Source organism: Protopterus annectens, chromosome 5.part1 (genome assembly GCF_019279795.1).
Source record: "Protopterus annectens isolate FY-2018-M chromosome 5.part1, PAN1.0, whole genome shotgun sequence".
Taxonomy (NCBI): Eukaryota; Metazoa; Chordata; order Ceratodontiformes; family Protopteridae; genus Protopterus; species Protopterus annectens.
The window spans coordinates 256,764,411-256,778,303 of NC_056736.1; the positions used below are offsets into that span (position 1 = coordinate 256,764,411).

The 13,893-nt window shown below is 39.7% G+C and overlaps 1 protein-coding gene across 1 annotated transcript in view; it reads right to left on the reverse strand.

Annotated features, from left to right (window-relative positions):
- The window catches only part of UBASH3A (ubiquitin associated and SH3 domain containing A), an 829,542-nt gene that overhangs the window by 402,974 nt on the left and 412,675 nt on the right, over positions 1 to 13,893 (reverse strand). Inside the window, exon 4 of the mRNA XM_044072932.1 lies at positions 8,459 to 8,657. Coding sequence (XP_043928867.1) covers positions 8,459 to 8,657 — 199 coding nt within the window. The remainder of the gene's footprint in view (positions 1 to 8,458; positions 8,658 to 13,893) is intronic.

Consider the following 13,893-nt stretch of genomic DNA (forward strand, 5'->3'; position numbering starts at 1 on the left):
AGATAAAAGTTGAGCAAGATTTGTGTACTATACTTCTTTGTATTTAATTTATGCCCATTTCTTACACAGCACTGAATGTATGGTTTAGATCTTGCTGTAATAACATAGTATCAGATGCGGATAAAAAAACAATACCCAGTTTAACATCACCAGCAAATTTATTTAGCTGAATGTCTAGACTGATGGTTTAGAGATTCAGGAAGTAGATGTTGCACAGAAGGTGTTCCAGTATGGATCCCTGAGGAATGCCACTAGTCTCCCCTTTGATTTCTGAGACGGCACTTGCAACTTTAACTATGTAGGTTCTATCTGTCAATCAATTTACTATTCTTACCACATGCCTTTAGGCTTTTAAGCTTATTTACAATTCCAGCATAGGGAATAGTGTCAAGGACCTTGGCCAGCTATCCAGGTGCTCTCTTATGAACTGCATGGTTACTATCTACAGCATCAGTGACTTTCTTAGAAGAATTTACTAAATTAAGTAGGCATGATCTGCTTTTGACAAATGCACATTATTGCATGTTTAAAGCAACACAACTTTTCAGTTTTAGAGTTTATGAAATCAGATGTAATCTGTTCCATAGCTTTGCAAATTAAGCTTGTTTAATCATTGGTCTTGTAGTTCTCAGGATCTGAGGTGGGGTCCCTTTATGGATAGGCATTATGATAGCCATTTTTCATACCTGAGGAACATACCCCATGGCTATACTTCAGTGGAAATGTTGGATTCAAAGAGGTGTGTTTGGCACTGTTGATTAAGTAACTGCATTGTTGGGGCCCATAGAGCATTTAGGACATGCTCTATAATAATCTTAGAGGAGAGGAAGGGGCTTGGGAATCTTTGGAATGTTAATGGCTGTTTTTGGCATGAAGGTGGTATTACATTTATCTGCAAGTATGCAAGTATATTAGCAATATCTTTGGGTCAGGGTGGATAATGAAACTGTGAATTAATTCAGAACATTGCTAAGTGTTATTGCTTAATTATTTGATATAGTTAGTAGATATGATTATCTTTGACATTAAGTTGTGTTCCACTTCGATCTTCCTTATGGTAGCTTTCATTTTTGCTGATCTTTTTGAGGGAGTCTTTAATGTGGGTAAATTTTGATTCATTATAAGCCTTAATTGGCTTGTTTTGATTTATTACAGAACTGATTAATACTGGCATTATAACATGGTGCATTATTTTACATCCAAAAATATCTGGTTCTGATCGAGAGCACTTGATTTATGCCATTTGTTAGACAGGAGTAAAGTTCATTGGCTGCTGGGTCAGCAAAAGCTGCATGGATGTCAAAATCTTGCTCTTGAACTTTGAGAGCTCATTTCAAAGTTCGAGTAGGTTTGCCATTTTTAAAATCCTTGAGTTTAGAGGTGTTTTATGGTGCGACTAGATGCCATAAGGAAGAGGATTACTGACTTGTAACTTAAAAAAAAAAAATAAATAAATAAATAAATATATATATTTTTTGTTTTTTTTTAACATTTGTATCTTCTAATTTGTCCCGTTATCACCTTTTGTATTTTTAATTGGATGTATTATGACTTTGATATGTCTATTTTATGTCTTTTCCTGGAGCTTTTCTCCCCAGGCCTCTACTGAAAATGGACATGTATCCAGCTAGACTAGCCCAGTTAACAAATGTAAAATAAATAAAATAAAATAAATAAAAATAAATAAATGTGTCCAAAGATGAGAATACTATAGGAGCAGTGCAAGTAGATGCAATTTTAGTGAGGACAAGGTTAAAAAGATTTTGACCCTTAGTGGGCTTGTTAATAATTTGTACACTGGAGTAAGCATTTACCAAGCATAGGAATCTTTGGTGTACCTAACCTTTGTGGCATAGGTAATCAATGTATATTTGAATCACCTATCAAAGAGGCATTTTATTTACTGGTAGTTCAATAATCCCATTTAGACATTTTTTTATCTTCAGGTAAGATGGAAGGTGACCTATAGCAAGCTATGAATTGATTTTTATATTGATTAGGCTAATTTCAAGTGCAGCAATTTATCTTTGCTGGTCATGGGGACTCTATCTAGAGATAATTTGATCTCTTATCACACCAATCATAAAGTACAATGCTCCCTATGGTATGTTCCTGATGAGGCATATGCAGCAACTAGATCCACCTCAGAGGTTCCTTACAAAAAGAATGCAAAGCGTAACAAACCTGCCTTATGCAGAGCTCGTTAAAGTCACTTCCCTGTACTCAGTCTCCTATAGATTGCTGAGAAGTGATCTATGCCTGGCTTACAAGGCATCCACATACCTGACACTTATGAATCTCGTACATATTCATAAGTCAAAGAGTACCATAAATAAAAGGTCTAGGGGGCTGAATTTTGTCTGTGACTTAAACAGAACATGCTGGAGAGACAGATATGTATCTCAGAGACTGCCCCTCCCATGGAACAGGCCTTCCCATCCATGTTAAGCTGAGTTCATCTATTATCCAGTTTAAGTGCAACCTAAACCAGTGGATGGGGAATAGGAAGTTTACACCAGGCCTGGCATCCATGTCCCTTATGGACAAGGGTAGTTTATAAATACCTGGTAGATACAACACATCATTATTCTTTCTGGAATACTTGGCTGGGCTTAGAAGGGCCATAAGAGGGTTAGCCTAGTAACAATTTATGAATCTATAATCTATGAATCTTACAAATATGTATACTCTCCTGCAGTTTCTTGCCTTTTTGAAAGCATGCTAGGCACTGAAACCAGATGAAAAGGGAGTGTTGTTTTAACAATGAAATTAAGTATCAATTATAACCCATATATTGATTAATGAAGTTGCTGGAGATTCTTTACATTCAGCAGTTTATGGTTATCGCTTTTGGCATTGAGCAGTAGTCCAGACTGGGAATTTTCTGCAAGCATTTCATTAAAGCTGGAAGATCCAAAAGGTAAAATTTTCTCAGAAAGTCATTGCTAGCAATTGCTTTGGCCAGCATGCAGAATTCATAGAATGAAAGGTGCTAGCCTTTTTTGGGGAAGCAAGTTGAGCTGTCAGTCATCTATTACCAAGATGACCCAGACTGGATCATTCTAGAATTACACCAATCAGTTGTTAAACCAGTTTACTTCTCTTTGCATCTGGGCATCATTGACCATGAGGGTAGGATTCTTCTCATGACCAAAATCTTACCTGCATTTGACACATGCAGAGCAAGCTCCAGTATGTGTCTCTGCATGTGTTTCTAAATTGAGTGTCTCAGGTCATTCACACCTTCATGAGCCATTACCAGTTTGTATTCACATTTGTCCCAAGTGAGGGACTATAGGGCCTACATGACATTGTGGATCCTGGCACTGAAAAGTTAGCTAAACTTCACCCAGTCTTTGTCCAACTTAATTGAGCACAGAGTCGCTGCATCTGATGATGGAGTCACCAAACAATAGGGCATTTTTACTTGGACGTGCAGGCATAGTGGCAGTGGAAGGTTTGCAGTCTGTACCTTAAGGACTCACTGAGTTATGTGAGTATGGTGGAGTCATGTCACTGCACTGCTGCCACCGTTCCCTAGCCCTGATTATTAGATGCTTGGGGAGAGATTTTACTACAGTCTCACTGTTTGTTGACTTAGTCTGATCTTGTGGAGGTATGAGTATTGTTTACTAACCATCTATGTGAGCGAGAGGGTGGTTTCCAGGATGTATAGAGAGCTACACAAATCAAGCCATGTGGGTCCAGTAGCACTTGATTGTCTGTGAGCATTAGGCAGTCTCTGCACTGTCTCAGAATACCAACTACAATGAGGCCAGCAGCAAAAGGCATTGAGGTGGACTGGGCTTCCATGTTCGCCAGGCAGGCAATGTGACTAGCAGCAAAAGGCATTGAGGTGGACTGGGCTTCCATGAATTACAGAGGACAGGGATGAAATACATAGCCAATTTAGTCAGCAAACAGAGAAGATATGCTGGGGAGATAAACTGTGCTGTGGATGACATACAGTAGGTAAGATGAAGATGAATTAATACTGATGCAATGACTGTTTGAACCAACAGACAATAAATGACATAGTACAGTCTACTTCAAGAGAGTGCACAGCTATAGTTTGATACAACATGCATATCTGGTATAATAACAATAGCAGCAGGACTGAAAAGGTAGTAGAAATGAAACAGTAAAATTTGAAAGTAGTACACAATTATAGTATTGTAAGTATACAATTCTAGTAGTAATAGATGTTAAATCAAGACACCAACTCTTGCTCCTGTAAAATTTCAGGTAGATGATGAAAACAATAGCAATCATTCAATAAGAGTGGGTTTTCAAAAATGCCTTATTTAAACTTAAAACATGATATATGAGAAACTAGCTAGAATTTCATGGATGCTGTTGCGTTTAAGGTTTGACTAATTCCTATGTGGCATACATATTCACAAGAACTTCACCCTGGCGATCATGCGTGTCATACTAGAACTAAGTGTAAATAGATTGCTGTGCACATTACTGTGAATGCTAATGATGCTAACTATTACTTGTTAGAAATTAAGATTTGTCGCTGAGCTTAACTGAAATCAAATAAAGGTTTGCATGCAGTTTTTGCATTTTTCAATCTACTGACATTGTGGACCTAGTGCACAGAAAACTTATGTGGATGTTAATTAAAGTAAAATACTGAATTTATTGCCATATTATAAAGAGAGTTTTACTTTATTTCAGGGATTCCTTGATGTTTCTGATTACCAGAAAGTTGTATTTTTTTTTTCATTTAAATCTGGGTAAGAAATACGATCAGGCCTCATTATATTCTTTCTTCTTTTTTCCTATGTTGCTTTTCTTTCACCAGTGAAACAATACAACAAGCTCATTTCAATCAAATTTCTTGAGATAGTTTTCTGTTATATATACCAATGCACTTACTTTTGCAGAACCTGTCACCCCTACTAGATCTGAAGGCAACTGTATGATACAGCACTTCAGAAGGTCACAAAATGGAAGTACAGAGCTCACAGGGGGCTGTAGTTTCCAGAAGGTCACTGTAGCCCGCTACCCAGTTTGCTGGTGACCCACACCTGGGACTCCTATTATATATGACAAACATTGTTCAGTCCACAGTATGTTTCACATCTCCTACATGTAGTCCTAGCTTATTATAAGCTCTGAACTTTTCTAGCTAACATGTGACCTTCATGTACTTTCTCCAATAGCAGGTGTCCCAAATTCCTGTGAATATATTTGGTAATTTCTCTTGACATCTTATATGATTTCTGAGACCTAGTGGGGACTTTATACTTTTATTCATATATTTTATTTGGGTTCTGAAGCTGGATTGAAGCCTGTTGCTTCCTAGTGGGCAAGCTAAAACCTCCATCACCTTCTCTGTCCAACCAGTGCTTCGTGTCCCTGCCCAAGTAGCTGACACACACACACACACACACACACACACACACACACACACACACACACACACACACACACACACACACACACACAAACTTTGAGAAGCGTTTATATAACCACACAGACACATTTAGGGAAGGCTGGCACAGGTTCTTCAGCTGTGCCCCCCTTTCCCAGACTATACAGTAGTACCAGCTGCCACCACCCACTAATATTTATCAGCTACTCAAAGGCCCTTAAAAGGGTATCCAATTATTACTGTGCAATATTATTATCCAATTGGAAGCATAGCCCAGGGCTAAAGCTATTGGAGTGGCTTTGTACAATTTCACCAAAGGCATGCAAGTACTCTAAAGAGCTTAAATTATCTCTACAAAAACAGCCACAGTTGAAAGGGTTTAAAAATATTTAATAACAAATAGTCAAAACACAAGGCAATACTTTTTACTACACAGTGCTAGTCAAGAGTTCAGAGATCACACAGAAATATTTAAAATAATTCAGTAGTACAGTTCTGACATCACAGAAAATCACTCAGTCTAATCTTTTAAGTTTCTAGCTATTTCTAAGAGAAAACACAAGTCTATGATAAACTTACATATAGAGCAAGACAGTGCTGATGAGTTGGATGGTCAAGAGAAACATGCTTAATTCCTGGTCATTCTTCACACTTCCCCTCTGTGCAGAAACCAGAGCAATAAAGGACATTTATGTATGCAAAGTCTGGCCATTAACTCTGGCCTTAAAACAATACATAGGATGCCTCACTCTAGACGTACTGTCTCCGAGTTTTAACATCAAAGGGTCACAACATGCTTTACTTGGTCAGTAGAGTGCACTGTTGTTACATTTTTTTCCAGTTCCACATGTAACACTATTTTTACAAGCCTGTGGTTTACATTAATATTTACAGATGACAGAATTATCTCCAAAATTATATCTGGCTAGGCTGGCAGCCTTCATCTATCTTCACCCAGTCTTCACAGTACAGTAAAGGCAAGCAGCATGCTATTATCTGTTCAAAGACTACTGCAAAATTCAAAGAGATAACAATACTACATTGTTACATATGTAACAGAAGTAGGACTCCTGCATCATTCCCATGATTTTACAAAGAATACTTGTTAAGCTGATGTGTCTAAAATTGTCTGGATCTGAGGTAACCAGCCACCATTTGTGAAATAGTATCAGAAGAGTGTCACTACAATTTAAGGGATTGCACAATTCCTATCATTTTCCTTAACATAATTAATGGAGTTTAGACAATTGCTCCTTTATTTAGTGTATGCTTTTTCATTTTATCACAGAGCTGAATAAAGCACTGGTTAAGTAAGTGGGAAAAGTCAGTGTAGGAGGGAAGTGATACTTACCTGTCTTGTTGGTGGTTACCAGTGATACTAATCTACTTATTCCTAATCCTGTCCATCCTCGTCACACCCAGCGAAAATCTTAACATCTTCAACTCTGCAACGTCAAGTTCTGACTCCTGCCTTTTTGTCAATGCCACTGTCTCCAACCTATATAACATAACTGGTCTCACTACCCTCTTGTAGACCTTCCTAGAATAACATGCTGTGTTTTTGCCTACATTTTCTTTGAAAGATACAAACTCTGAAACTCAAATGTATGTCACTGTTCTGTGACTTCAGTCCTCCACAATTTGTCTGAAAACCATGGACTTTATGACAAACAGACCAAACAAACGAGGCAAAAATCTGGACATTCTTTGAAAACCTAGGTAATTTAGAGACATGGCAAGGTGAGTGTAAATATAAGGGACTGCATTACACTGCCTTCCTGACAGTGCTTGCTAAGTGTTTGACAGCTTTGAAAGCCTGCACAGCACTTAATGCTTTGTTTTGTTTTTCTTTTTTTAACTGTAACTAGTAATACATGGGACAGATAAAGCTCCATACACTACAAAGAATTAGGATCATATCTCCAGTCACAACCCTTAATTATATGTTCTTGACATGGATGCTAAGATTCATCACTTGAGCTTTGCTTTTGAGGCAAATTTCTCAGTATATAATGGCTCAAACACATAATAAAAAGGTCATGATTGGTGATCCGCTCATAACCCTCTCTGTTTTGTTAGTTAGAGTGACTGCATATCTCAGCATATGAGGGTAGCCTGCAGTTCTTCTAACATTCTCAGGCATAAAGGGAAGGTTAAAATACCATAAATAATTTTTACTTAAAACACTTCCAATATATCTCTTCATTTGCAACTGCACTAACATCTTTTACATTTTTAATCTTGATGTTTGACCTTCAGTGGTTCTAGCATCCAAAAAAGCAAAAATGAGCACCTCCACAGGTACAGGAAATGGTAATAATTCAGGTTGCAGTTGAAACCTTAGCCCACTACTCAAATACAGACTCCCAAAGAAAACTTGATCAAAGGAACCCCTTCCATTTCCATGAAGACTGTAGAACAGATGTTGGAATTAATAATTAAACAATTAATAAAAACTATCTCAGTATACTGCTGGGTAGCTATAAATGATATTTAAGCAGCATTTCATACTGGTAGCAATATGAAAATATAAAGTAGAATGTTACTAGATGTCAATTATTTTGGAAACATGGAGCAAAAAATGAAAGTTTAACATCTTCAGCATGTGCCTTGGGGGAAAAGTGGTGTACGTTATTATTCATGTCTGCCGATGTGCTATTTTATCTGTTGTACTTTTCTAGAATAGTTAGGTAATTTATTTTCTATAATTATACCAGATGGCATCATATTTATGAAAGTTGCCTGTATCTTACAGTACTCTGGTATTGATGCATTTCATTTAGATGTGCATCATCCACAAGGTAACGATAAAAACAAAATAGTACTGGTACACGTTTACTGTTTATACTTCATAATACTTTATTTTATAATTATTTTGCATTCCCAGATTCTGTAGATCATAATTAATAATACTGATAGTGTTACAAAGTACATTTTTCCAGGCACAAGAAATAAGTTCATTACCTTGAGGTAGAACTGCATCAAGTAATGACCCAAATAGTCACTAGGATTATATTGACTCTTTCTTAGTAGAACAGTGAAATTTAACTTAAGCATTCTGTGTGTATGTCTTACCTGCCAGCTGAACAGCTTCCTTTGCAAATGCTACTGCAAACTGCTTAATAATATTTGCTTCACTTTCCTCTAAAAAGAAACCAATGTAGCTGCTGGAGGAATGCAGTAACAGAGAAAGAGGCTGAGGGAAATAAGCCAAAAACATATCACCGGTTTTCTTTAAGGCTTCATACAAGGCTTCTACTTTGCTGTCTTCACACTGGAAAAAAAGAGAAACATATTTCTTTAATATACTTGACAGGTAAGAAATAAAGTCATGAATATTATAGCCAGGCATATTCTCTGTACTCTGCCGAGCACATTTTTCTGAGAATCACATCAATATGGCATTTTTTCAGGTCATATTATGTCTACACCTGTTTAAATGAATGCCTTCAATAACAAGTGCAATATTGATAATCTAAAAACAATATCTTTGTTAGTTTTAGGGGGGACAGGTGAAAATGCTACATTGATTAGGTGCTTGGCAGCAGTATTTTGTGAGATTTGTCCATTTTTAAGTGATAGGTGTCTAAGGGGGGGGGGGGTAACATTAAGAGCTTGTGAGTTCAAACTGGAGTTTGCTTGCTACACTCTGTCATTTACTGCTATAAGGAGTATTAATTTTGCAAACTGTAGGATAAATCCTCAAGCAGATCAGGAATTCATGAACAGAACTTACAGGTGTTTGCTAATATTGTGCAATATATATTTAGGTCAAGTCAAACAGAAGAAAGAAACTTGATGTCATGTGGTGTACCTAATGAAAATTATGTTCTAGTACTTACTTTTGCAAGTTAAATTGCAGTTTTACTTTACCTTAAGGTTTGTTTACTAGGTTGGTCCCATTAACCTGTTGCCTGCTTTTAGAGTAGATGTGATGGGGCAGTTATACAGACTAGAAAACAATTTGCCAGGACACTGAAAAACTTGCATTAATGTTGCAGTAAGGTTATTACTATTCTTGACTATGGACAATCTGCCTGGCAAAAACTGAGACCTGATAATACAAGTTCTGATACTTAGAAAATTAAATAGTAACTATGGCAAGAAAACACTGAAGTATGAAACTTGAATTATGAAACTCGCTGATACATTTTTAAATTTTTTACCGAGGTACTTTTTTCCTTGCAGCTGCTGATGTGGAGAGATATGCCCCCATACCCTTAGTACATAAACTCTGAGATCAATGTGTATGAACAGGGCAAATACATAGACACTGTAGTTTCAGAATTAGTATATATTCACCATTTTCACACTTAAATTATCACTGTCCCAAGGGTCACACTTAGAGTCCTTGGACTTTCAAGGGGTACCTGCATGAATTATGTCAACAATTTTTGTAGGTTGCTTGATTTGGGTCTCCTGCTCATGCCCTCATCTTGATCCACAGTGGAGTGATTTATTATTGCCTGCTTCTCAGTGTCCTATGGATAGCCATGAGCTGAATAGTTCAGTCTTCATCCTGTATGTGTCTGTGGTGGGACTAGGAGATTCTGTTTGCTTTTTCAGCCTTCTCACTATTTGCTGGCATGCACAGTGCAATGTCCACTATGTCAACCCCATCATGTGTGCATACTACTGCACACTCATGATGCTTGGCTGGAAAGCATGCCTCTTTTCCTAGATGCATGCTTATATGTCTCTGAGATTATGCAGTGCAAATCCAATACCTTTCCACAAAATGCTCCTGAAGTGGGACATAATCCCCCCCCCCCAAGCTGGGTGATTTGTGTTGACCTCTCATTCCTAACCATTTCTAAGTGGGTTTTTCAGCAGTAGAGCTGCTAACTAAATATAGACTGCTTATGGGGTCAATCTGGATTTCAATCCTTTGAAACTCAGAGAAAGCAAGATTGTGACATCAGTGCTAGAGATGAGAACTGTATGAGGAAATTGGTCAGTAACATTGACAGAGTTGCTAAAGCAAGTTTTCAGTGTACCTGAGAATTTAAGTAAAGAAAAAGCACTATTGATTTAGTTCAAGAGTAGTGTCTGAAAATGTACTTTTGGATTCATAGGTTCATAGGTTCATAGGTTCATACTAGGCTATCTGCCCTAGGGCATTTATAAGCCTAGCCAGAATGTGTTTGGCTTTCGCCACCCATTTTAAATTTATTTTGCTATGCCCTTTTTCGAGGTTAGTATACTGTGCCTCTATCTAACAGTGACACAGAAGTGATACCCGGGGTAAACCTACGATCTCCCATCCACTCATCAAGATTCCTCTTGAGGAGAGTCAATGAGGGACTCTGCCTAACCTGGACTGGGATTTTATTCCAGAGTGAAGGGAGCCTCTGGGTTATGAATCTGTCCCTCCAGCATGTCCTATTTATTTCAGTGCTGAGGTTCAAGTCTCTCGAGGCGTAGCTCGATGGGATTTGGATTTTCTGAGGTGCAGCATGTCCATTAATTCGGGTTGGACATGGCTTTATCGTCAGGCACAGATCGCCTCTGAACAGGCGGTATGCCACTGAGTAGAGCTGGAGTTTCTTTAACCGGGCAGCATATGGCATCTGTTTGAGCCCTTTGATCCTCTTGGTGAGGTACTTTTGGGGTCTTTCCAGTTGCTGCAGGTGTCTGGTAAGGTACATCCCAAAAGGGGCATTGTACTCAATTATGGGCCTGATGAGGGATGAGTAAAGAGGCATGATGACCTCCCTGATCTAGATGTGAATCCCTTCATGATTAGGTGGGCTATATAAAATGTTTTTCTAACCACTTTGGCCACGTGGTTGTCAAATGAGAGATTGCTATCAACTTGGGTCCCCAGGTCCCTAATTACTTCTTCTGTACTTAATGGATTTCCACCTATGTGGTAATTTGTGGGCACTTTGTTTTTGCCAAAGGGATGACTATACACTTTTGGCATTTAGCTTGAGGCCATGGCACTGGCACCAGTTGTCTGTTTCTATGAGGCCCTTTTGGAGGATGCTTGTGTCGGCTGGAGAGTCGATTATGGCACCCAGTTTGCAGTCATCTGCGAACTTGGTCAGCCACAGTCCTTCCGTGTTGGCCTGTACCTCCGAGAAATATATACCGAACAAGAGAGGTCCCAGGACTGAGCCTTGTGGGACACCACTTGTAACTGGTTTGGAGTCTGACATGGCTCCAGCAATTCTAACCATGTGGGTTCTGTCCTTGAGCCAGTTTGCAATCCATCTAGTGACATAGGGGTTTATATTTAAGCTGGTGAGCTTATCTATAATGCCAGTGGGGTATTGTATCGAAGGCTTTTGCGAGGTCCAGGTAGGCTGTGTGGACCACCTTCCCTCGTCAATGGCCTTGGTGACTGTTTCAAAAAATCAACCAGGTTTAAGAGGCAGGATCTGCCCTTAACAAAGCCGAACTGGGTAGGATCCAGTGTTTGTAGGTCCCCAATATCTTTATTTATGAGGTCCATGATGATCCTTTCCATAACTTTGCAGACTAAGCTAGTCAGGCTTATGGGGCGATAGTTTCCAGGATCCGTTGAGGCACCACCTTTATGGAGAGGGACCACTGTTGCTGTACGCCACTCTTTGGGCACATATCCTGTAGTAAGGCTGAGATTGAACAGTAGTTTTATGTTTGGGTTTAGCTCTTCTTTGAGTTCATGTAGGACGCAGCCCGGGACACCATCTGGTCCCATTGATGCTGCGTTTTTTGCTTTGGAGAGGGCGGCTCTTACCTGAGCATCTGAGATGTCAGAGGGGCAGCACTCTGCTGGGATAGATATTTGCCCTTTTGGTGGGGAGGGGGGGGAGAAGTTTGTGCTGAACCTGTCAGCTAGGATGCTGGCAATGTCTGTGGGTTCGGTGTATTTTTTGCCATTTTGGACTAATTCTGAGCATATCTGGGAATTACCACCCAGGTTCCTAACATAACTAAAGAAAGCCTTGTGATTATCCTTAGTGTCCTGTGCAATTTTTCTCTTGAAGCTGGCCTTAGACAATTTTATGTGTGCCCGTAGTTTTTTGCTAATACTGATCAGTGATGCCTTCCCTTTTTGGGATTTTGCTTTATCATTTAGTAGCTTCCTCCTTCTATTGTATAGTTTGTTTATGGCTGGGGTCCACCAGACAGGATGTCTGCCTTTGGAGGATTGGGTCTTGGTTTTATTTGGGATCGCATGATCCATGCATTCCTGAAGGTGTTCATAGAATGCGTTTATAAAGGATTCTGCGGTCCGGGCTGTATTTTCCACAGGCCCGGGGGCTTTGAAGGATTCCACCTCAGTTTTGAGGAGTGTAAAATTTGCTTTAGAGAAGTTTTTCACTGTGGTTTTCTGGGCAGGGGGTGGGGTCGGGATGTGAATATCCAGTGAGATTAGTTTATCATCTGATCTTACCAGTGAGGGATACACTTCTGGTCTGGAGCATAGTGTCCCCATGTTGGTGATGATCAGGTCCAGTATGTTTTCCCCTCTTGTGGGAGTGGTAACAAGTTGTTCCATAGCATTTGAGTTTATAAATTCTAGGAACCTTTGGGCTAGGGTGTTGGAGCTAGAGTAATGCTCCCAGTCTATGTTTGGGTAGTTGAAGTCGCCCAATATAATGGTGTTTGGAGAGACCTTCATATTTTCCAGTGTTCTCAGGAAGGCTGAGTGGGGTTCCTGGGTTTGGGAGGGTGGTCTGTAGCTGGCTATAAACTGGAAGGCAGTTTTACCCACTGTTAGTTGCACATGGATAGTCTCTGATGCTTCGTGCTTTGCCACCAACCTGGAGGTGTGGATATCTCTGATGAATATCGATACTCCCCCTCCTTTTGTGGTTCGGTCCAAGTTTTGGGGCCGAAAAGCATGGTATGAGGTATAACCTGGTAGTGCTGGGGTGCTCTCGGGAGCCCTGAACCAGGTTTCTGTTACTGCACAGATATCGATGTTCTCCATGCTAAGGAGAGTTTCGAGTGCATGCATCTTGAGGTTTAGACTTCTGGCTTTGAGTAGCATTACTCTTAGTTTCTTATCCCTTGTGATACCTATGGAGGTGGGTTTGTCTTTTGAGCCTTGCCTAAAAAAGGCACTATGGGGGTAGCAAGAGCCTTTGCCAATATCCAAAAGCCCAGGGGTGACAGGTGCAAGCCATCCCTAGTGAAGCATCGTGGCTTGTCGAGCATATCATCCCAAGCTGACAGGCATTGGATCCCCTTTGAATGACACCAGTACTTAAGCCAATTGTTGAAATTGATCATCTTGTCTTCATATTGTGGCATCATTCTTGGTGAGGGTAAGATGCTACTCAAGGTCAGGGTCATACCGGCCTGGGCTACATGCTCAGAGAGCTCCTTTATGTCTCTTTTCATGTAGTCCAGGGAGGTACGTCTCAGGTCATTCACAGCAGCATGGACAATGACTGAGTCATATTTGTACTTGCCTTGGAGTGACCTGAGTGCTTGTGTTATGTGGCGGATCCTAGCACCCGACAGGCTGCTCACCGTGACCCTCTCCTTGTTCAGCCTGGTGAGCGGGACGTCAG